We start from the raw sequence: 25439 nt of genomic DNA, 5'->3' as shown, positions 1-25439 counted from the left end.
CCTGTATTCTAAGTCATGCAAAGTGTAGGTGATTCATCAGTTTTTTTTAGCAGTATCTGGCATCCCCAGAGTTAATCGCAAACAATGGCACAGATAGTTTGAGTGATACCCTATTGCCTCTGATGGGAAGAAGTTTGACAATAAACGTAATGTTGCATTATTGGAGAGCTCCCGAGGGCATTAGGCCAATGTATTTTTGACCTTCTGAAGCAAGTACCCAGAAGCTGTCGAATAGTTGAACAGACATTTTGCACATGAGCCCAGTATTGTGGTAGAGGCATAGTTTCTTCACAAGGCCGCAAATGGTTCATGTAATTGTACTTACATAGCTGAATTACATATTTTGGCATCATCCTGTGATTTTGAAGGCTCAATAGATCAGTACCATACTCGTGACCAAACACTTATGGGATGTTATTATAAGAACGCACAAGAGCAACTGTTGTGCAGCAGGAATCATACTCTAGAGAACACACTTGACATAAGGAAAGGCGTTGAATTTCCCTAAAGTGCGAAGTGCGATACATTTTTATCAAAAACTAAAAACCAACTTTAAAATTATAAAAACAATGATCTAGACCATGAATCGTTGAAATGTCTACTAATCCAATTTACTGTTACTTAGTACAACGGACAAACTCCCAGCAGACAGCGTCTACGTCTGATTATGTCGAGTCACAGTAGCGTCCCTACTACAGAACTTTAGGCTATGGAAATCCACACCCTGCTACAAGTGACCCATTTTGACTAAAGCCCTCTATGCAAATCCAGTGTATGAGACAGCACTTACTTCCCAACCCCTTTAACCATTTTAAAAGAAGCCTTAGTAATTGGGTCTCAGTTACCGATACTACATTCATGGTCACATTTCCATAACACCTGATGTACAAATATACAGCCTGCGAGTGTTCGAGGTGAACACACCATAGTACCATTATTTCGGCCCTGTATACACACTTGAATAGCTAAATAATTAAAAAAGGGAAATGATAAAAATTCAGAACACCCCAGTGTAAAATATCAAACAAATAAAAGTCATAAACCGTTAATAATCAAGAGCTGGGTAGCGCTAGGTTAAATAGTTTTTGAGTGTCTTTGAAGAATTTCACACAGCGGGCCGATAACTGCGGGCACTCACCAATGAGACATGCCATGATGGCCTTTTATTGCATTGTGTTATGCCAAGCTTACGAAAGATAGGTTTTAACCAGAAAGATCTAACATTTTTTCAAAATTGAGAAGACACATATTATGCGGGCAAGACTTTCCTTCTTAAAATTACATAAATGGCAATGCCGGAGGAGAGATAAACTAAACCAAGATTGTAGGAAGATTGGTTGGTCACTTAGCCAAGGCTGTTGAAACAAAATTCAAGTTAACGGTTTAAAGACAGGTTGAATCAGAATCGGATCAAATGTAAATTGGTTCTGGTAGTTCAAGTGCAGTGTGATGAAAAGATGAGGACAAGAATGGTGAGTCTGTATTTGAAATTGTTGTTGGAGAAACCTCATTGTATGTCACTGCTTGATTCAAGATCTCCAGTTGCGATTATTTCTGAGAAGTAATTCTTCTGAAAGTGGCCTGATATTGTCTTCAATCTCTCTGGTGTTATTCCTCCAGCATTTAGTGGAAGTTGATAGTAAGGTTGGGCTATTTTTGGGAGAAAGTTATGTTTAAGAATAGGAAAATCTTTAACAAGATGTATGTGGCAAACAATCGGTATAATATTCTTGATTGGAGGGATCAAGGAACTTTTGCCATTGTTTTGAGGTTATTGTGCTGCAGCCACAGATGATGGACAGAATGACGAATTATACAAACATTCACCCCTAGTCAAGATTTCTGGGTAAAATCCATTGTTCTTTTGCTCACTACGCCACCCTAGTTTGGACACAGCTATATGCAAATCAGTCTTGGGAACATGCCAGGGAGGACCCGGCTAGGCAGTTTGGGCTGGACTGTTCTCTCATGGGAACAGTCCAGCCCAAACTGCCAAGCCGGGTACTCCATGGACCAGAAACAAGCATCTTAGGATCGGTTTCGGGGTAACACCCCTCATCAGCCAGGCTAGCTTGAATCCATTGGCACAGCGAGCAAGGGACCCATGTCTGGGCATACCCATCCCACTTAGGGCAATGAGTGCTGCAGCAACAAATGATGGACGGAGTGCTGATTTAATCAAACATAAACCCCCAGTCAAGAGAACTGGGTTAAAGCCATTGTTCTTTTGCTCACTACGCCACCCCAGTTTGGACCCAGCCATATGCAAATCAGTCTTGACCCTGTTCCTCATGGGTACAGACCAGCCCGAATGGGGGGTCAAGACTGATTTGCATATGGCTGGGTCTAAACTGGGGTGGTATGAGGAGCAAAAGAACAATGGATTTAACCCAGTTCTTTTGACTGGGGGTGAATGTATGATTTATTCAGCATTTCGTCCATCATTTGTTTTCATTGCACTTTTCGCTCTAAGTGAGATGGGTATGCCCAGACGTGAGTCCCTTGCTCACTGTGCCACTGGATTCAAGCTAGCTTAGCTGATGAGGGGTAGTACTCCGAAACAGGTCCTAGGATGCTTGTTTCTGATCCAGGGAGGACCTGGCTTGGCAGATCGGACTGTTCCCATGAGGGTTGAGACTGATTTGCATATGGCTGGGTCTAAACTGGGGGTGGAATGATGAGCAAATAAAAGAAGTATTTAATCCAGATCTTTTGACTGGGGTGAATGTATGATTTATTCAGCATTCCGTCCATCATTTGTTTGCATTGCACTTTTCACCCTAAGTGGGATGGGTATGCCCAGACATGGGTCCCTTGCTCACTGTGCCACTGGATTCAAGCCAGTCTAGCTGATGAGGGGTGACACCTAGAAACCGTTCCCAGGATTCTCGTTTCCAGTCAAGGGAGGACCTGGCTTGGCAGTTTGGGCTTGATTGTTCCCATGAGGAACCGGATCAAGACTGGTTTTCATATAGCTGGGTCTAAACTGGGGTGGCACGGTGAACACCAACAACCTTTGGCAACTGCAACCAATGTGGAACATGAAGAAGGTGTAATGTCTGGACCAGCAAGGTCAAGGGGATTCACCACAAGCAGGGCCGTCAGGGCAGGCCCGAGCAAAGATGACCCTCAAGAGGACCCCCAAGTCGGAGGCAAAGGATTCGCGAGAGGACCTCAAGCAGCTCACCAAAGATGCAGGCATAAAATGCAAGTGATGCAGTGAGGACGAAGATCCTGGTTGCTGGAGGTTGGGGCTACTTGGAGCCCGAAGATCTTGGTGGAATGAAGCCAACAAGCCTTTGCAACTGCAAGTCGATGCGGTGCGCAAGGGTTCGGTTCCTGTAGCTCCGAAGAGGGATACAGGCCTCCAACTTGGTAAGAGGACTTGGCAGGCCTCGAGGGATGTGAAGAACCACTACTTGTGTTGCAGAGCCTTTCGGAGTCTGTGGGAGCTCCAGATCAGCAGGCCAGTCAGCTTTGTTGCGGTGCCTGCAGGGAAGTGACTTGTTCACTTCAAGGGAGATTCCTTCAGGTGTCTTGAATGCCCACAGGCCTTGGAAGGTTCTAGTATGGTGCACAGGCACGAACGTTGCAGCAGACGAGCAGGGCGAGGAGATCAGGAGCAGCAGGAGTCTTCCCAGTTGCAGCCTTGATGCCCAGAGCGAAGTCTGGAGTGCCCAGACGGTTGAAGAAGTGGTATCTTACCATTAATCTTGTCCCACGACGAATCTAGGGATCCACCTTCAGGGTAAGTCCTTAAGTACCCTAAGGAAAGGGTTAGGACGATTCAGGGTTCCCTCCCAGGTGAGGAGTCGGACAGTGGGGAGGATAGTCCTATGTCGTTTGTCCAGTTTCGCTCCAGAGCGGGAGCCAACGGCTCACTGAGCTGGTTTGATCTGGACTATGCAAGTAGGTCACCAAATGTGCCCTTCAAGCAGACTGAGTGGTGACAGCAAGCGCTCCCACCCAGCCCAAATACACTAAACCCTGTCTGGGAGGTTGTCACACCTCCCTGTGACAGGATACCTGTTGTTCTGCCTTCCCCTGCTTCAGCTTGGCTCACCAGCAGGATGGTAGAATCGGGTCTTTGGTCGGCAGCAGCATGTTGTGCTGTCCGGGTCTAGAAGACTGGTACAAGGAGCACTGAGGGCTTCCCTGAGGTGCTACAGAGCGCGGAATCATACCTCCCACTCCGTTTACGGTTTGGGAAGTTTGATACCAAACATGACTGGATTTGTTTCAGCCAGTTGGTCAGCCAGAGATGGTCATTGCCTAATGACGTGGTGCCCTTCTATATGTTATATGGGTATCTCACTTACAACTCGGAGAAAGGACTCTGTAGGTTCTAGGGGTGTCCTGCTCATGCAGGGGCACCCTCACACTATGGCAGGCCTGTAGTTACAAACTGAACGGTCTCCCATGGTTGGTATAATACATGCTTCAGCCTATGGTGGACCCCTGGTGTACCTATGCCCAGGGTACCTTAGTACCATATACTAGCGACTGATAAGAATGCACCAATCTGGGATGTACCGAAGTACTTACCATACCAATGTAAGGGAGAAAGCACAGAGACTGGGGACTTGATTAGCAGGATCCGAGGCAGACTAGTCAGAAACCGCATTATATCAAGCAAAGAGTGGGGATAACCATAAAAGCAGATCCTACTTTCCTACACCGACCTTTCTTAGCTCTCACATACCCCACAAAGAGTTGGTCATCCACCCAATATGCTCTTTTTGGGTCCAGACAGTGGAGACGCTCCTCTTTTTTAGAGGTTCGCGGAGGAGCAAATACAGTGGGCAGCGCAATAGATTGATCCACATGGAATGGGATCACCCGTTTTGGAAGAAAAGAAGCACAGGCTTCAAGCACCACTTTATCTGCAAAAGTCATCATGTACGGGGGCTTACATGATAGTGCCTGTAACTCACTCACCCTCTTGGCAGACGTTATCGCCACCAGAAAGGCTGTCTTGATGGTAAGCAGCCGGAGGGGACAGTAGTGCAAAGGCTCAAAGGGAGCACACATAAGAAAAGTGAGGACCAAATTAAGGTCCCACTATGGCATGACAAAGGTGTGGGTGGAAAAAAGTGACCCAGCCCTTTCAAGAACCTATTTACAATTGGAGACTTAAAGAGAGAGGGTTGGTCTGGCAGCCGCAAAAAAAGCAGATAGAGCAGAAAGATAACTCTTTAGAGTACCCTGCAGGGCAATGGTTAGAATAAAAAGAAGCACAGTAGAAAGAGAAGCAGAAAGAGGGTCAATAGACCTTTCTGTACCAATATGATACAAACCCAATATGATACAAACTTTTGCCAACTTCAGGCGTATACCGTCTTATTGGAGGGCCACCAGGCCGCCAAAATAACATTGTAGAGTTAACCGGTTAAGGAGGAGAACCCTCTCCTGCTGCTGCGACAGAAGAGCCTCCCGAAGTGGCAGCCCGATCTGAGGATCAATGCTCATTTTCAGAAGCTCTGAATATTAGACTCTCCTTGCTCAGTCCGGAGCCACAAGAATGACTTGGGCCCAGTAATTTGTGATCTTTTTCAGAACTCTGAGTAAAAGTGGCATTGGTAGTAAGGCGTACAATAGGCCTGAGCTCCACTCGTGACGAAAAGCGTTGCAGAGCATTTGACACCTTGGAAACTCCAATGCGCAATACTGCTGACATTACGTGTTCTCTTCGGAGGTGAACAAATCCAACTAAGATTCTCCCAACTGTTGTAAGAGACCTTGCACCACCTCTGAGTTGAGAAACCATTTGTGATCCGCTAGGAATCGACGGCTGAGTTCATCTGACCTGGTGTTCAGAGAACCTGCCAGGTGCTGAACCATCAGGGTTAAGCCCTGCTGTTCCAGCCATGTCCAGAGATGTAGGGCCTCTTGACAAGGGGTCCATGACCCCACTTCGCCCTGTTTGTTGTAGTACCACATGGCGGTGGTGTTGTCCGGTAATACCTGCACTAACTTCCCCTTGAAAGAGGAAGAAATGCTTTCAATGACAGCCGGATCGCTCAAAGCTCCAACAGATTGATGTAGGGCCCGTCTCCGCCGGAGACCAGTGTCCCCTGATCTCCACCTCTCCCATATGGCTGCCAGGACTGACGTATCTGTCACCACTGTGTGATCTGGTTGGGGAAGGGAGAGGGGTTTGCCCTCGACCCAATCGCAGTTCATCAACCACCACTGCAGAACTATTGCAGTTCCTTCTGAAATCTGGACCATGTACATGAGAATTCCTCAATGCTGTGCTCATTGGAACCTCAAGTCCCACTGCAGAGCCTGCATACACCACCTGGCATGCTTTACCAACAGGATGCAGGAGGCCATGAGGCCCAATAGTCTCAGAGTCAGTCTCACTGAAATCCAGGAAATAGGCTGAAACTTCAGAATCATAACCTGAGTATTCTTGACTCGCTGCTACGGAGAATATCCCTGAAATTGCACTGTGTCCAGAACAGCTCCTATGAAAGGGAGCATCTGAGAAGGAGTCAGGTGTGAGTTTGGCACGTTTATAGAGAACTTTAGCAAATGCAGGAAGTTTGCCATAGTCTGAAGGTGGGAGATGACAGACTGGGGCGTGGACGCCTTCAACAGCCAGTCGTTGAGGTAGGGGAAGACTGAAACACCCAACCTGCGCAGATGAGGTGCAATCACTGCCATCACCTTTCTGTGTTCACAACAGTCATGTCTAAGTCTGGAGAGCCAGCAGGGGTACTTGCTTTGTGGGAGTTTGAGCAGGAAGGGGAAACCAGGCAAGGGACCGAGTTCAGAAGACTCTGCACAGACCTGAAGAACAAGTTACTTACCTTCGGTAACGCTTTTTCTGGTAGATACAGTATCTGCCTGTGGATTCCTCACCTTCTGAAAATCCCCCTTGCGTCAGCAACGTTCGGCGTGGATGATGTCATAGGAGCACGGCATCGCGTGCGACTCCGTCTGACATCACCGACCCCATATTAGGCCTACGTCGGCGTGATGACATCAGTTCCGCCCTTTTTTCCGTGCCTTCGAGGCACCCGGACAGACCAATGACAGTATATATATACAAATACATTGTACACAGTACATACATTTCAAAATTATACACACATAGTGTCTAGCAAAGGTAAGAAAACCCATTTCAAACATATACATAAATATACAAAAATGTACATAAGCACAGGTAAAGCAGAGCGGACAACGGGGAGGCGGGTGGGTCAGTGAGGAATCCACAGGCAGATACTGTATCTACCAGAAAAAGCGTTCCTGAAGGTAAGTAACTTGTTCTTCTGATAGAAACATCTGCCAGTGGATTCCTCACCTTGTGAATAGAGTCCCACAGCAGTCCCCACTCCTGGAGGAGGGTGTCCACTCGGCTATACCAGGAAATCTTGGAGGACAGAGCACGCAAAATGGCCGTCCCTCCTCACTTCGGTATCCAAGCAATCTTGATGCACAGAATTATCCACCTGGAAAGTGTGCGCTTGTGCACCGCTCTAACCTTCCGGCAGAAAGCAAAACCAACAAACAGCTGGTCATCCACCCGAAAGTCTCTTGTTCTATCAAGATAAAAGGACACCGCCCTCTTAGGGTCCAGACGGTGCAGTCTCTCTTCCTTCTTGGAAGGGTGAGGGGGAGGATAGAAGGTTGGAAGGGTAATGGACTGTCCTAGATGGAAGGGAGTTACCACCTTAGGCAGAAAAGCAGCCCTGGTCCTAAGAACCATTCGATCAGCATGAATGGTCAGGAATGGGGGCTTAGAACTAAGAGCTTGAAGCTCACTCACCCTCCTTGCCGAGGTGATCGCAACTAGGAAGACCGTCTTAAAAGACAAAAGCCTCACGGGACACTTGTGTAAGGGTTCGAAGGGAGAACCCATCAAGAATGTTAAGACAAGATTTAAGTCCCATTGAGGCACGATAAATGGAGAAGGAGGGAACTTATTAGTGAGGCCCTTCAGAAACCTCAAAACCACTGGAGATTTAAAAAGAGACGGCTGATCCGGCAAACAGAGAAATACCGACAACGCTGAAAGGTAACCTTTGACTGTGGCAACAGCAAATCCTTGCTGCGCCAAAGAGCAAACTGCAAAATATCGGACAAATGAGCCCTCAAAGGGTCAATAGACTTCTCTCTACACAAAACAACAAATTTAGACCACCTATACGAATAGATGGACTTGGTGGAGTCACGCCTGGCCGAAAGAATGACATCCACCACATTGTGAGGGAGAGAAAAGGAATTCAGGTTGCCCCGTTCAATCTACAGGCATGAAGGTGTAATGTCTGGAGGTGGGGGTGTAGGACCTGCCCCTCCATTTGAGAGAAGAGATCTGCCCTGAAAGGGAGACAGAGCGGCGGGTGAGAGGAGAGGTGGAGTATCTCTGTGTACCACACCCTTCTTGGCCAATCCACGGCGACCAATATGACTTGGGCCCGGTCCTGGCGAATCTTCCTCAGAACCCGAGGAATCAAGGGTATGGGAGGAAACGCGTAAAGGAGTTGACTTCCCCAACCCAACTGAAACGCGTCCCCCAAAGCTCCTTGCATCGGATACTGGAGACTGCAGAATGACAGGCAGTGAGCATTCTCGCGAGTCGCGAACAGGTCCACCCGAGGAGTCCCCCACATCTGAAAGATGCCGTGAACAACCTCCCGATGGAGCCTCCACTCGTGGTCGGCAGAGAACTGCCGACTGAGAATGTCTGCACGTACGTTCAGAACTCTGGTTAGATGATTTGCCATCAGACAAATCTGATGGTCCTGAACCCAGGACCAGAGACGCAGAGCCTCTCTGCAGAGACAATGCGACCCTACTCTTCCCTGCTTGTCGACATACCACATCGCGGTCGTGTTGTCCGTCAGGACTTGAACTGACTGACCGCGAAGGGAAGGGAGGAAGGCCTTGAGCGCCAGACGTATTGCCCGCAACTTTAAAAGGTTGATGTGAAGCAACCTTTCCTCTGGAGACCAAAGTCCTTTGACCTCCAGATCCCCCAGATGAGCACCCCATCCTAGAGTGGATGCATCCATTATCACTGTGGCCACCGATGGAGGCAGTTGGAAAGGCTTTCCTTGAGACAGATTGCCTTCCACGCCCCACCAGGACAGATCCGCTGCAGTTTCTCTGGAGATCCTCACTGACTCCCTGAGATCTCCGTTGTGCTGATACCACTGCCTGCGGAGGCACCACTGGAGTGCCCTCATATGGCAGCGTGCATGGTTGACCAACAGAATGTAAGAAGCCATCAGACCGAGCAGGCGAAGGACCTTCAGGACTGGAACAACCGCTCCATTGTAAAATAAAGGAATCATTTCCTGTATGTCGTGAATCCTTTGAGGAGGAGGGAATGCACGACACACAGTAGTGTCCAGTACCGCACCTATAAACAGGTTGTGCTGGGAGGGCACCAGGTGAGACTTGGGTTCATTTATCGAAAAACCCAACCTGTGCAACAACTGAGTTGTCTCTTGCAGATGACAGAGCACCTTCTCTGGCCACTACGACTTGATCAGCCAGTCGTCCAGATATGGGAATACAGGTATCCCCGACCTCCTGAGATGTGCTGCAACCACTGCCATCACCTTGGTGAAAACTCGAGGCACAGTAGTAAGACCAAACGGAAGGACAGCAAACTGGTAGTGTTGCGACCCCACCGTAAAACGGAGATACTTCCTGTGCGACTTCAGGATGGGGATGTGGAAATAAGCATCCTGCAAGTCGATCGACACCATCTAGTCTTCTTCCAACAGCGCTTGAAGAACCTGCGCAAGAGTGAGCATCTTGAACTTTTCTTGTACCAGATACAAGTTCAAGATCCTGAGATCCAGGATTGGTCGAAGTCTGCCATCCTTTTTGGGGATCAGGAAATACCGGGAGTAGCACCCCTGACCCCTCTCCTGCTCTGGAACCACCTCTATCGCACCCTTTCTGAACAGTGCCAGGACTTCTTCCTGCAGGAGAAGCAGGTGGTCCCCCGAACAATAACCTTGGCAAGGAGGGTAATCGGGAGGGAACTCCTGAAAAGGAAGTGCATACCCATTTTCTACGAGATTGAGAACCCAAAGATCTGATGTAACCGATTCCCAATCCCGTAGAAAATGAGTAAGCCAACCCCCTACCGGACCCGCATGTTCCGGAATGGTGGATCTAGGGCTGCTTTGCTGATGTAGGTGGGGGTGTTTATTAGAGGAGGAAGTAGAGGAGGAGGAGGCTTGACGTCCACGGGCACGACCCCTTTGTCTACCTCTGTATGATTTATACAAAGGGTTCTGTTGTTGTTGCTGTTGCTGGCTTTGTTTATAGGGACGAAAAGTGGACCTCCCAAAGCCTCTGTACTTCCTGGTGGAAGAGCCTCTAGCTTGCAGGCCCAAAGATCTAGCCGTCGCCCGGCTGTCTTTGCATCTCTCCAATGCCACATCCGCTTTCTTTCCAAAGAGGCCAGAACCATCAAAAGGCAAATCCATAAGCGTAGCCTGAACGTCAGCTGAAAACTCAGAAGATTTTAGCCAAGCGGCTCTTCTGGTGGCCACTGAAGAACCCATTATCCTGGCCATAGAGTCCGCCGTGTCCATGTCACTTTGAATAACCGGACGGGCTGCAGCCTGAGTGTCAGTGATAACTTCATTAAAGTTCTTTCTATCTTCCTCCGGAAGCTTAGCTGATAATTGCTTTACCGAATCCATTAAGGCATGCACGTATCTGCCCATCAGGCAAGTAGCATTCGTGGACTTCAGAGCCATGCTACCTGATGAGAAAACCTTTTTAGCAGTTTGATCAAATTTTTTTGAGTCTTTATCTCCAGGTACCTGGGGGAAAGAGCCTGCTGACCTGTTCGAACAAGCGGCTTGCACCACCAGACTCTCTGGCGAAGGATGGGTAGACAAGAACTCAGGGTCACCAGGTGCTACCCTATATCGCCTCGCCACTGATCTGGACACCGCATGAGCAGATAATGGTTTTTTCCAGACCTCCAAAATTGGTTCTGTCAGAGCCTCTGTGAATGGCAGAGTTGGTTCAATAGTTGAAGAAGGCGAATGTAATACCTCCGTGAGGATATTAGATTTGAACTCCGCTGTAGGTAAAGTCAAATTTAGCAGCTCAGCAGCCTTTTTAATTACCATATGGTATGGCGCCACATCCTTAGAGGGTGCGTCCGAGACTGCAGGCAACCCCCACTCTGGAGAAAGTTCTAAATCACTTGCATTATGGAGATCCACAAAAAAATCCTCCTGCTCCTGAAGTTCTACTTCCTCCACATCAGGGTCCTCATATTTTTTCTCCTCCAGGAGACATTGGGCTCTACGCCTCGACCACTCCATACGAACCGAAGTCGTCGGATCCGGTAATGACTCCAACAGAGTCGGAGCCGGTGTTGAACGAGGAACTGAAACAGTTGGAGGATGGGAAGCCGGAACCGGCGTCGAACCCCGATCCAGATCCCGAGGTCACTCCGGAGCCGGCGAAGCCGTGTGCGGAGTCGATGACCTCGGCGGCGCCGTACCGAGCCAAGGTGGATATGACGTCGGCATTAACGGCAGAAAAGGCGCCGGAGCATATGCTTGAGGGACACCCAGGTTAAACGACAATGGACCCATGGCACCCGCAGGTGCTCCAGAGGGGTACATTGCCCTCGCATATACGCCAAACATGGCATTTAGAAAATGTGAGGGGTCCTGACCAGGACCAGGAAAGGGAGGGTACGAACCCAATGTCTGCTCCGAATTCAGCTCCTCTTGACCCACTAGGCTACCCACCGGAGTTGATGCCCGAGGGATCTCGACGTCTTCTTCATGCTCCGAAGACTGACACGAATCCGGATTCGGTTCCAGCTCCGGATCCGAAGATTTCTCTTGAGATCGTGCAGGCGAAGCGCCACCTTCAGGCTCACCAACAGGAGAAGGAGACAGGAGACACAAAATCCTTTTTATGCCTTCGAGAAGAAGACTTCCTCTTCGAGTCCGATGACCCAGAATGAGGCCTTGAACTATGCTTCTTCCTCTTGTGCTTTTTCTTCGAGGAACCCGAAGCATGTCCCGAAGCCAACCTCGATGCCGACTCCGATCTGGCCCTCGATCTCGACTTCGATCGCGACTTCTGCTTCGATCTCGAGCGCCTAGATCTTGATCTCGAAGATCTCTTGGCTTCTTTACCTTTAACCTTTGCCAGCAGAAGTTTTGCCTCTCGTTCTCGTAGAGCTTTAGGGTTCATCTTAAAGCAGGAACGGCAGCCTTTAACATCATGGTCTGAACCCAAATACCATAAACAATCGTCGTGAGGATCTGTCATAGACATCATCCGGGCACACGAGCCGCACTGCTTAAACCCCGTCTTCTTCGACGACATCTTCGACGAAGAACAAAAACACAGTAACACACAAATAGCAACAAAGTCACTATCTGAATCGCAGAAGATCCCAGAAACCGTTAGCGTCGACGACACGGAAAAAAGGGAACTGATGTCATCACGCCGACGTAGGCCTAATATGGGGTCGGTGACGTCAGACGGAGTCACGCGCGATGCCGTGCTCCTATGACGTCGTCCACGCCGGCGTGCTACAAAGAATTTTCCGAACGTTGCTGACGCAAGGGGTATATTCACAAGGTGAGGAATCCACTGGCAGATGTATCTATTCGAAATGTTCTTTTAAAGACCACCAGAAAAAGGGGGAGCTGCAAAAGTCATTGAGTTCCTGGCTGGAGGCCAGGAGTGCCGCTGGCTATTCAGAGGAGAGTGCTGTTGTGGATAATGAGGGACAGGGTCTGCCTCTTGTGCTGTCCGGGAAAAGGAGCTGCAGGGATGGGAATCATTCTCTACCGGGCAGGATGGCGTGTCGCCTCTAATTGTCAGTCCTCCAAGGAACTGGGGGATAGGCGGGGAAAAGGGGGAGCTCGAGGTAGAGCCTGGTTGATTCCATTGGGAACGTAAAGATCAAAGGCAGAGAGGTGTGATGAAGAAATAAAAGGGATGTTGGATCCAAGGTTGAGCACCAAAGGGTCGGATTCACAAGACAAGGGGGCTAGGTCTGGCTCAGGTGGTGGCAGCATGCAGTGGCGGCTGACTGCTTGAGAAAGTTGTGGGCCGATTATTATATTCCGGGTAATGTCCTCTCCCTTGCTCCCGTCGGTTCTTTCCCTCCAGAGAGATGGGTATAGACTGTGAAAATACCACACAAGTTATATCTTGAATGCTTTTACATTTTCCTTCACCTCTCTCAGACTTCTGCATACTTTTGTGTAAGCGTCAAGTATGTGTCGCCAATCGCCTCATACGACCCTCTTCGTCGAATTTGCAGTTTTATATAGCGCGACCTTGGTCAAAAAACTTCTAAGCACTTTACATGAGCACCAGATTACATTACACCAGGTCAAATAGATTTTTTAGGCTTTCTCCTACCCCTGTGTATGCACCGTTTTATATTGTTGGCTTAACATTTAGATGGCAACGTATTTCCATGTCTTCCTGCTCCCAGTGCCCCATTGTCAAAGAAACTCCTAGACGGAGCCCTACAGCTCTCAGTATATAACATGCATAGATCTGTATTGTACTACTGGCCATGCAAGGCAAATCTTGTGCCATTGCCATCTTGAGACTAAAGAAATTCTGGCCAGAGTAACACACAAATTCTTGAATAAAAAGGTGTTTTTGAGCACCCTGCCTTTGGTGCCCCCTTTGGCAGCACTCCTGCTCACATGTGTCAGCACAAAGAGAGCATCTTGTGGCACACATGGGACAAGAAAGATTTTACAGTACTCAGAGTTGTGGTCTGTTCCCTTCCAAGTCTCACTAAAAAAAACCTTCCCTATAGGACCCGATGCAGCACTGTAGGAACCCACACCGCAGTACATACATCGCAGGAACATCTTAGATGTAGGAACCCTCTCCTACACCCCCAGGTGCAGGGACCCGTGCTGCTCAACCTCTCAGCTGCACGAACTGCCTGGCAGTGTGTGAAAATAAAAATAATACAGTGCATAAAATGTAACAAAATGTAAATACCTACCCCTCTCTCTAGTACCACAGTCTGTCAAAAAGGCAGCGAGGGGTCTCTGAGCCAACTCCCCTAATCAATCCAGATGATTTTTTCATGCTGTGTACCAGCATGAGAGAAACACCAGGATTGGCTGGAGCGGGATGGCTCAGCACTCATACAGGCACTGGAGGCCTGTGTCTGCTCACCACCATCTGTATAAGACAGCTCGGGTTGGAGAGGTTTAACGTGTTGCAAGACAGTTGGCTAAAGTGACATGCGCACTTTAAACTTTAGGTGTGCAACATTCCTCTTCCCCTGTTACCAGTCAGCAGTGCGGGGAATGCTCCAACACTTGGCTCGGGCTGGCTGGCTTCACTGAAAAATAAAACTGTAAAAATAATTTTTCATGTTTGCTGCACTGGCAGCAGGGAGGGCGATCCTCCGCCGACCTTATGGAGGCACCACACTGGCAGCGTGTCAACTTGGTCCTGCGCGGTGTCTTGGCAGGCACTAAGGAGGGGATCTAAAGTGAGTGGCTCCAGTGGTCCCTTACCATGGGTGGGAGAGGTACAGAGACGCCTGGGTAATTCCTCGTGGAGTAGAGGGGTCTCCTATCCCTCCTCAGGAATGCCTCATACTCAGCTCCATGTATTCCCAGAAGGAGCACCCGGGGAGGAACCGGGGCAGTACCAGGATGTCATCCACTGAAGGATCTTTCCAGGTGGAGGGAGAACATGGCGGGACGGCTGATACACGTGTTCCCCCTGTTCAGGATTTGGGGGTAGCCATCCTCAACAAGATGCAGAACTTCCGAAAGGGGGGAAAGGGGCAAAGGGACTAGCTCCTGGTGTCAGTTTGTCAGTAGCACAAGAATATATGAAACGCCACTAACCTTTCTATTGTGGCCAGCAGAGACGATGATAGATGAAATTCCCCCCTATTCCCTTTAACACAACCCCCAGCAGAGAAAGGAATCCTGCTGAGTGAGATCGTGCCCAGGGGAAAAGAGGGAAGGGGATAAAATAACAAACTAGTTGCAAGTGCTCTGGTCTCTTCAAGGTCTGGTCTAGGAGACTGCACGGCACCCGTAGGAATGTGATACTGCCGGACAGGAAGACAACACAACAAGCATGAGGAGTTCACTCTATTGGCTAAAATAGGTGCTATCTAGTTAATATCTCTCTACTCCCACTCACCAGTTATTCTGCAGCTAACGCACGAAATGAAAAATTTAACTATATTCAAAAGGTAGAAAGAAACGCAACTGGTAAGTATCCATGAGCTAGGGAATATGAACGTCTCAAATCACGAGTAGTAAAGAAAACAAAATTAACTGTTATAATCACAGCATCTCAAGGAGATCCAGTACCCATTACATAGTGTTGTTTTCTTTTTTCACAAAACTCTTCTTGTGGATACCCCTGGAGTTGAATCCTTTAACTGATAGAAATGCCCTCAAAGTACAAAGTGAAAATCGCAAGGCAAGGCATGATTCAGCTTACAGACCAAAAATGAAACAGTACGCCTGTACCAGAAGGTAATAGTCATTTCCCAATATCTCCATATCACAACACTCCAAAAATGCAAAGCAGAGAAAAACAAATGGTTAAGGGCTTACACCAGTTTTAAATTGAACAGACAGTCACTGTTGGGTTATACAAAGAAGGCGCCCCGGCGTTTTCTTCGCAACCGCAAATGTTTTGAAACTAGTATGCAAATTGACTGAGTCGCAGCAACTGTAACGCGCTCCAGCGCTTCTTGAGTTACAGCGGCTCTAACTGAAAGTCAAACAGAGAAACGGGTACACGAAGAAGGCGCGCCAGCGCTCCTTCCGAGAATACCTTAAACCCAGTGGGCACACTCCTGGGAGTTTCTGGAAGCGAGTAGGACACAGATTACAGGAAACACAGGAAAAATGCTGCAGTGCTTCTCGCTGGAATCCGGCGGAGAACACCATCCGCCATTCCAAGGCTTCAGAACGATTGTCATGCACCTTCCCCTTGCGGAGGTGGTGCTTATATTCGGCCTGCCCTTTGCCTCACTGCTTGCTGGGATCTGTAGTTCAGAAGGCCTTTTCGTGCTCTAAGCCTGTGAGCTAGCTTAGGAATGTCACGGTGAATTGCCTGCTTGGTGGTAATCAGGTAGGAAATCGCTACACCTGGCCCCTGTCCAGTCTCAGGGACCCGACCCTGGGCTGGTGCACCCTTAGCTGCTGAGAGGGGAAGCAGATAATGGGTGCGGTATTCGTACAAGCCCCGAGATGCCTACCGGTAGTCGTGCGCTATACAAGTGCGTAATCATTTCATTTCATTTCATCACGGCACTAATTAAACTTCCCTGTCTTTCCATTGGGAGGGGGTGGTGTTGGAGATGGCCCTTTCTATGGTACTTTCCCTCGACTTTTTGCTTTTTTCCCTCCAGGTTTTCCACTGATTTATGTGCTTGCCTTAGGACTTGGAGCACTTTGACACAGCAGTTCAGTGTCAAGCACTGTGCTTGTCATATACATACTGGTGATTGGTGTGTACATGATTAGGGATTTGAGTAAGCTGCAAGTTCCTTGTCTAAGGGTAAGACATATGCCTACAGCATGTAACTCAAATGCTCTCCCATGGGCTTGCAGCACTTGGTTGTGACACCCACAGAAGTAGCTCTTCAACCATGCCACAGGTTTGGCGGGGCCTATGTGTGCAGGTTACAGTTACTCGGCTTGGCATTTAAAAAGCTACTTGTAACAGTTCTGCGTGTCTCTCCCTACATCAGAGTATTTCCTGAGGGCAGGGTGCGGAGTCAGGAAGAGGTAGGGCATGAGAGTGTATGTGCTACATGCCCTGGTAGTGAATGGCACTCTGTGTTCGGATTGATGTGGATTGACATGAGGGATCTGTGGAAAGGCTATTGAGCTGTATTTCCTACGAGCAGAGGAGTGGCAGTATAGTGTTTGATGTCGATGAGTTGGTAATAGCAATCCTCTCTCTTAGTGCGAGATGATTCAACATTACTAACGTGGAAATCCACGCTTGGGAAAGAGGACATTTCTGTGCTCATAGCTCTGTGTGCCTATCAGCCTATCTCCAATCCACATCTTGTGCTGTGGGGACAGCTATAGCTGTGCATTCCTGATAAGAGAGCAATCAACTAGGAGTTCAAGAGAAACTGCAGACCTCTGTCTGGCCTTCCTGGGACAGATAGGTGGAGGTGGAATTGCACCTGAATTACAATAGGCAGGGTCTTGGCCCCATTTAAGACATTGATCAAGACTCCCAGGGTAGGATATCAGAAAGGATAGAATTTAGAGGGCCCGTGCATTTCAAAGGTGGCCTTTTGAATAGGTCTCATCTTGAAAGGCCATTGCGGGTATAACTACTGGGGGTCTTCCCTCAGGAGTTAGAGACGCCATTGGGATTGGAACCATACTATGCTGGTTTGACGCTGGAACATAGGTAAGAGGCACTATTGGGGCAGGAGAGACTGCAACTGGATTATCCGCACACTTGTGGTGGCCTGGGGCTAGTTGTGCTCTAGGAAAGGGACTATCACTTGGTGGATTTTGCCAGGGTGTTGCTGGCCTGCAGCTAATTGCAAACTGCTGTGGCCCAGGTCCCTAAGCACTCTCTCCAAGGGCCGGTTGGCTGGTCTCCTGTCCATGAGATCCCACGGACAGAAACAATCATCTTGTTTCCACAAGATTGTAAGGACTGCACAGAGCGCGGCAGAAAAGGGTGAAAGTGAACATCGGTTAGGACAAGGACTGGCCCGACGTGTGCGGTGATCACACTGTGCCGAAGATTGTGGTCATAACAATCTCCGAAAACTAGCCTTATTTATTAAGCATGAGGATTCTCACAATCACAGCAGGATTACCATCTTCTGCATAATAACTGATAATATAAGGTTCCTCAAGATCATCATCCTCGACCGGCATAACGCAGCAAGGTAGAATCCCTGAGGGTACCTTTTGGGTATATAGGCACCATATTTTGCTGAGGCAGGCAGAGGAGAAAGACTTCCATGCTGACACACTGACACGAGACGCTGAGGTTCCTGCACACAGACACTCCAGCACGCAGTGGTCTGACATCCCTTGAGGGCTGTTCATTTCAAGACCAAGACGGGGTCCTTCGTTCTCTCACATCAGGTTATGGAGTTGGCCGTACCGTAGAGGGATTCTTGGCTATATACCTACATGCATGCTTGGTACATCTAGTTAGGGCCAGGGTATATAACGGAGAGACAGACAAGGGAGAACATGTCAACAAAGTACTGTTAAAATTAGTACCACAAGCCTACTATGTAAGCACACAGTACTAGTTCCTGAGTAAATATTCTGTGCCTTGTCTAGTGGAACATTAGTACAACTGCCCTCTGCTATAGTTATCCATATTGTTTTACCTGCTCTTACAGATACATATTATAAAACAATAGAATCTGCTTTAAGGATGCCAGAAATTTTAATGCATTATATCGTGTTTTCCAAAATCCACCTCCAAATGTTACATTCCAGATCAATATTATCATGTGATGAAGAAGACTTCACTTGTTTAAAAAACAATGAAGTACCCTCGATAGAAGAGCAATTGCATGATAGCTGGCTGCCCTAAAGGCTAGAGTGCATATCAGCAATACATGTTTTGCAACCGTTTTAAACAATATTGACCATTTTAAAACAAATAAAGCCAAAACTCACCATGTATGAAGGAAGTGTTTTAAGCACTCCTTCTTCTGGCCTATGAGTGAACGGACCTTCCAACAATCCACGTTTCAGCATGTGCAATAGTAACTTTGCATACATATTTCGGTTTTTTCTGCCCGTGAACCCTGAGCCTGCTCCAGAAGGTTCACAAAGCTTTTTAATCCAAAGTGCACATCTCTGTCTTTCTACAACAAAATGTAAGGAAAACAGATTATATTTACTACTTTGTGAATAATCAGATGAAACAAAGTCATCATTGTCAGAACTCACCAATATTCACAGGAAAGTTGACCCTCGCCCCAAAATTTAAAAAGGATGTACTAGAGTTTAATTCCAAGATTTGAAGCAAATGTGATAATTATAGATTTACTAGTGTGACATCAAATAAACAGAAATACTCACATCTTATATAAATGAGAAAGAGGTACCACAACCACCAAAAGTACATATATAAATATAAATATATACAAAGCCCTGCTTTGCAAAGAGTATAATAATATTGTGAATAAAGGCTTAGCGTTTCAAATCTGACTTGTCTACGCTACGCAACTTCTTTGGATTGAAAAGAGTTTTCCTACAAGAACATTGATTGGAGTAGAGTGCAGATTGCACAAAGGATAAAAGTTACCCATATGTGATGTGCTCTGGTGTTCTTTTGGTAAGGCAATGAAACATGCTGGCACCTACAGAATAGGATCTGCAACATGCAGTTATTTTTTAATTTTGAGTAAGCTCACAAATTGGAATAAAATTGAGACTGGGTGGATGTGAGTCTTAACTCAATTTTTAATTGTTGAAATACTTTCACTTCACGAGTTATTTTCTTGAGCATACATAAGATCACCATTTACACCTTCTTTATTTCTTTCTACTTGACACAATTTTCTTTTCGGGGAGAAAGTCGCAGATGAGAAGACGTAGGCACACTGGTGAGAACCTACAAGAAGCCCCAATGGAGAAGCGCAAGTGAGGTACTTTCTCCCCTTCACTCACATTTTTTTGCATATAACTTTTGCTTCTTTTCATACACCTTCTCAGTAGGGAGGTATATGTAGATGAAAATGACTGATAAACCTATTTTATTTTAATAGAAAGATTTGGGCATGTACGACTAGATAAGTCTCGTAAAGGTTAAAAATCAGCAGTTGGGCTGAGGTAGTGGCCCCCCGGCTCTGGTCCTAGAAGCCCCCTTTTCAGTCAGGTCTCTGTTCTTTATTCCACACAAACCTTACCTGCTGTTCATGGTGGGCCAAGATCACTTTCAGTTTGCTGAACTCTCCCTTAGCCTTACCAGTACCCCTTGAGTGTTCACCAAGGTAATGACAGTGATTGCAGCACAACTGCAGAGGTCAGGGGTTCTAGCCTTTCCCTACCTCGACTATTGGTTTTTGAAGGCAGGCTCGACACAGGTAGTCGTCAACCACTTACAGACTGCGGCGAACCTCCTGCACACACTGGGGTTCACTATCAACATGGCATAGTCGCACCTCCCTTTTTAAAAGATGTGCTCCTACACACCAATCAAGAGACTCTCTTTTTGACATGCTCTGATAATTTTTTAAACATCCGGCTCGGTGTCAGAGTTGGGAATGACGATGAGGTGGTGCCACTGCTGGGCGTTGGTGGTTCCTGCACTAGAGCAGGTGGGTGCCCATGGGGGGTGGGGGGTGGAGGGATTAGGGGAGGGGAGGTCGAGAAGGCACAGACTGCACAACAGAGAGGCATTGAGTGACGACAGCCCAGCGACTCGCCCTGAAGAGATATGGGTGAACTTGAAGACCTGTAAAACGTATTCTTTTTGTGGGACTTGCCCAACTTTCCTGGCGACTTATAGTGGGACAATGACAGCCAAGTATGACTTTGGGAAAGATTTCTGGACTTTCCTCATGACCGAGATCTGGAATGTCGCAGGGTCAGACTAGCAGCGAGGAGCTTGAGGGACCGCTCCCTCGGCACCTTAGGATGCATGGAGCAGCAATCCTAGCACGTCTTGACATCATGATTTTGCTCCAGACACCACAGGTACCAAGTACGAGTCAGTCACTGACATCTGATGGTAAAAGGTGTCAGCGCAATGGTGTGATGCCTATATAGGCACCACGCACGCCACTTCCGGTGCAGGCGACGCCTAGCTGAGTCAAAACACCACCATGTACCACATTTTGAAAAGCTGAAACCTTCTTATTAATATTTACATTTGGATTTTGTACATTATTGTATGTAAATCGAATAGAATATTTAATAACTTCTGTATTTAATGTGTATTTGTTTCAGTATTTTTGAGTATGGCTCAAATCGTAGTCACTGCTTCCAGTAGAGATTACGTTGGGGTCACAGAGGTCAAAAGATGAAAAAAACCTTGCTGTATGGGATGCCAGAGAGCTCCTGATAGTAAGTTGCTTCTACTCTATGAGGAGTGTAAGATGGCTGCCACTAATGTGTGGCCAGAACTTTGTTGGGTTTTATTTCTCAACATTTATGGTTGATGTTGGATCACGACTGTCACTACTCCCGTATTCCTGGTCTTTCAAAAACATCAGTCCCTATATGATAAGGGAGTGACAGACAGATACATCCTAACAGCATTTTAGAAATCATCCTAATGTTAATGTTGTTTAGCTCCCCAGCTGGCTCTGCTTTCCTGGTCTTCACCAGTGTTGCTACTGACCATCTAACTTCCAAGTTCCTGAGGGCCATACAAAAGTATGTGTCTGTTTCAATGGACTGATTCATCCCCAGGCCTATCAGACAATGGTAAATTGTCAGCACAGAAAGGAAACCCTGAGCACTTCTGTCACTACACTCATGATGGAACTATGAAATGTCAGTCTGACCCATCTCTTAATGCCCATCCCAGCCTGGCAATAATCTAAGTCTCTATTTTGGTGGGGAGAAAACAGGAATAAGGAGGCATGTATAATGGAAAAAGTACTGCTCGGTATTTTGGACAGGGCCAAACATTATTTTGAGCACAGCCACATTACAAAACATGTCCTTTCCTTACTCCTTTCTCGGGCAACACAGGCTGAGAGGGAGAAGAGCACACAGCCACAAACAGGATAATCTCTCATCATTGTACTCACCTAACGATGACTCTCGCTGCTGTCTCATGCTCCAAAGGAGCTGCATGTTACTTTGTGCTCCAGGGTGCCTTCTAGGAGCACTACCCCCAGGAAAAAGTACATTCCCCAAGAAGTGGAGGAGGCAGTCTAGGGTCTGCTCCCAGCATAATATGCCCTTCCAGTTCCCAGGATATATGCTCGCCCCCTCCCACTCTCCACCTCCCTAAAAAAGGCTTCACTATGTTTTTACAAATAGGTGAAACAGCCACAGTTACATCCCATTACAAGACAACCTTCTCTCTCCCCCTTTTTGAAAGATGTGCTTCTATACACCAATCAAGAGACTAGTTTTGTGCAGCTCGGATAATTAAAAAAAAAAGCATTTGAAAGCCTTTCTCCTGGTTTGAGCAACAATGAGCCCCTGGGCTTCGGGGAACATAAGCCAACATCCATAGCTGTTGGGTGATCATACTCCTATGCTTTCTGTTACACAGCTGGGCATGCAATCTAGTTAAACCCAGCAGGATCCTTGACCGAGTTGGTAGGATATACCCTAACATGAGCTGGTTGCCACCTCCAGAACACTATCGAAACGTATCCAGCCCTTTGGTTAAAAGGGTAGGAGACTAGTGAGGGGAGGGGCCAAGATGTGTGCTAGCTAGTATTCAACTAAGAACTCTTGCAGCTTCTTCTAGATGGAGTGGGATGGTTGGCCAATTCACAACTAAATGCGATACATTTCTTTTTTCTCATGTGGAGTCTCCATACAGCTAACCTTTATCAGGCTAAATCAAACTGTGGAGGTAGCAGCCAAACATCTGAAGCACATAGTAATTTGATAATACCCAAAATGGTGAAATGAGCAGATTAATACACTTGAGTATTTTAACCGTTAATGCATTTTTCCAGTGATAATCCATAGGTGTGTAGAGCGTCACTGGCCTTCTTCCCCAGCTGCTACACCCATCAGCATAAAATATGACAGGGTTTTTAAGAAACTTTTTTTTATGCGCATACTGTGTAAAGGATAAGACTGTACAAACAATGTATGAGAGGTTTTTTGAGTCGAAAACAATTATTTTACCTGATTTATGTTGTAGTTTCAAAACAAATGGCTTCATGTCTACCAGATAGTGATCAAATTCTGCATCCAACTTTTCCCAGGTCTCCTCCTCTTGACTGTTCATATTGGCCTTTTAAATAAGCACCTGCAAAATAATTAAAACATGGATCTAAAGTAAAACAATATCATGATTAAGCATTTTTCTACAGTTGATACCATCAGTTTTCAGGCACTGTCTAATTATGGGAAGAGTTAAGGAACAAAAAAATATGAATATCGGAAAGATTGGTATCAAATGAATTGAGAAGAAGGAAGACACAGTGTGTTTGATGTGAGAAAAAACAGAGTCGCAAACCAGTGGCGAACTGGTTTGTGACCACTAAGTAGGGTGTTTTTGATCTATGAGTCGCTAATGGCATATTTCTTAAAATTGGTTAATCGCTAATTGCCATTACCAAATAGTGAATCAATTTTTTCAATATGAAAAATATTCACAAATAGGCAATTCGTTAAAACACACCATTTTGCATATGCAAAATACCATCAATTGGAAGCAAGTGGTAACCAGGTGCAAAGTATAAAAGGGGGAAGGAAGGAGGCAAAATGCATTACAATCTTTCACAATGGCTGCACTCTATGCTGTAGTTAGGAGGGTGCAGATTTCTGGAGCTCAACAGAAGAGGAGAAAGTGGAGAGAGAGGATTTTCAGACAGAGGGTGGGTGACTCTTGAACCAAACAGAGGAGGAAGTATATGCTAGGTACAGTGTTCGAAAACAGTTCATTCGTAGTTTAATTAATGAATTGGGCCCTACTAAGCAGGCCTATACAACACAGTGAAGCTGATCCTACACACATTCAGGTTTTGAGTTCCTTGCACCTTTTAGCATATGTTTGCCACCAACGCAGAATAGTTGCAAGAGGTACATCCCAGAGTGCATTATGCAGGGTTTTCAGAAATATTTTGATACAATATTGGCAAGAATTAGTTCACACATTGCATTTCCAAATAACCCTGCTGAGATCTAGGCTACAAAAATCCAACTCTATGCTCTTGCTCATTTTCCCTAAATGACTGGATGGGAGAGAGCCTATACAAAGCTGTCTTTACAATGGGGTGCCTTTGCCTCACATCCTTTACCAGAATGCCTTTCCCCCAAATTTCCCTTTATCACACACGCCAAGTATATTTAAGTTGTGTGTGTATATATAATATTTATATAATTTAATTAAGTGTTATGGGGTGTGCAGAGGTATACAGTGGTAAGGGTGTGATTAGGGGTATAGGATGGTAACGGTGTTTTAGGATTATGGGGTGGGTAAAGGTGTAGGGGTAAGGTTATTTTTAGTGTTTATGTGGGAGTATGAATTACAGGGTAGTAAAGATTTTTTAGGGTTTTAGGGTAGCTAGGAGCAGAGGATGGTAAGGGTATTTTTAGGGTTTAGGGTTGGGTAGGGACCTAGTGTAGTATGAATGTTTTTAGGGTTCAGGGGTGGATATGGGTTTGGGGTGGTTAGGCTGTTTTAGAATTTAAGGTGGTTGGGTAAAGGTATAAGGTGGTAAGGGTATTTTTAGTGTTTGGGGTGGTTAGGGGTGTAGGGTATGAAAGATATTTTTAGTGGTCAGTAGAGGCATAGGGTACTTTTAGGATTTCTGGGTGGGTAAGGCAAAGGGTGGTAAGGGTGTTTTTAGGGTTTAGGGGTGGGTAAGAGTACAGGATAGTAAGGGCATTTTAAAGCTTTAGGGTAATGCAGGGGGTTAGGGTGGTAAGGGTATTTTTAAGGTTTAAGGGTGAGCAGAGGTATCATTAGAGTAGATATGCTCATAGGTTAGTAGGGGTGTTTTAGGATTTTGGGATGGGTAGGGGTGTAGGGTAGGAAAGATATTTTTAGTGGTCAGTAGCGGCATAGGGTACTTTTAGGATTTCTGGGTGGGTAAGGCAAAGGGTGGTAAGGGTGTTTTTAGGGTTTAGGGGTGGGTAAGAGTACAGGATAGTAAGGGCATTTTAAAGCTTTAGGGAAATGCAGGGGTTTAAGGTGGTAAGGGTATTTTTAAGGTTTAAGGGTGAGCAGGGGTATCTTTAGAGTAGATATGCTCATAGGTTAGTAGGGGTGTTTTAGGATTTTGGGATGGGTAGGGGTATAAGGTGGTATTGTGATTTTAGGGTTTAGGGGTATGGTGGTAAGGATTTCATTAGGGTTTAAGGGTTAAAAAGGTTTTGGGTGGCATGGGTGGTTTTAGGGTTTAAGGGTGAGTAAGCAAACACAGTGGTAAGGGGAAAAGGAGGACTTTTGGGGAGCTTTCCTTTCTAAAAACAATTTAAAAATAATAATAATTTAAAACGAATGGGGGTGGTTTGGGGAGGTCTTCTCCAATAAGAAAATGAACATAATTAAGTAAAATTATTTTTAAAAAAAATATATATATATGTATATAAATATATATTCTTTCAAAACACTCCTGTGACTTGAAGAAGCACTCCACAAGCAGGTAAGTGTAGGTTCACTTTATTGCAAAGTACTGTGGGCATTGTAGTTCTGTCCTGCCCCATTAATTACCCTTCGCGGGTTCCGTAATCCACTGAATTAAATGCAAAGGTTCAGGGGTTCTGTACGAGTCCTCTTTGCAGCTACTACAGTTTGAAAAGGATTCACTCGCTACC

The 25439-nt window shown here is 46.5% G+C and overlaps 1 protein-coding gene across 2 annotated transcripts in view; it reads right to left on the bottom strand.

The window, feature by feature from the left end:
• The window catches only part of CEP112 (centrosomal protein 112), a 2145639-nt gene that overhangs the window by 2055742 nt on the left and 64458 nt on the right, over positions 1-25439 (bottom strand). For both annotated transcript variants that reach the window (XM_086930940.1, XM_086930941.1), the window contains exons 2-3: positions 22800-22923; positions 18648-18838 (exon numbers count right to left, since the gene is read on the bottom strand). In XM_086930940.1, coding sequence (XP_086787066.1) covers positions 18648-18838; positions 22800-22902 — 294 coding nt within the window. In that variant the 5' untranslated portion in view covers positions 22903-22923. The remainder of the gene's footprint in view (positions 1-18647; positions 18839-22799; positions 22924-25439) is intronic.

This window comes from Lissotriton vulgaris, chromosome 7, assembly GCF_964263255.1.
Source record: "Lissotriton vulgaris chromosome 7, aLisVul1.2, whole genome shotgun sequence".
NCBI lineage: Eukaryota > Metazoa > Chordata > Amphibia > Caudata > Salamandridae > Lissotriton > Lissotriton vulgaris.
Note: the sequence above shows the minus strand (reverse complement) of the source record. Positions and strands in the feature narration are given on the sequence as shown.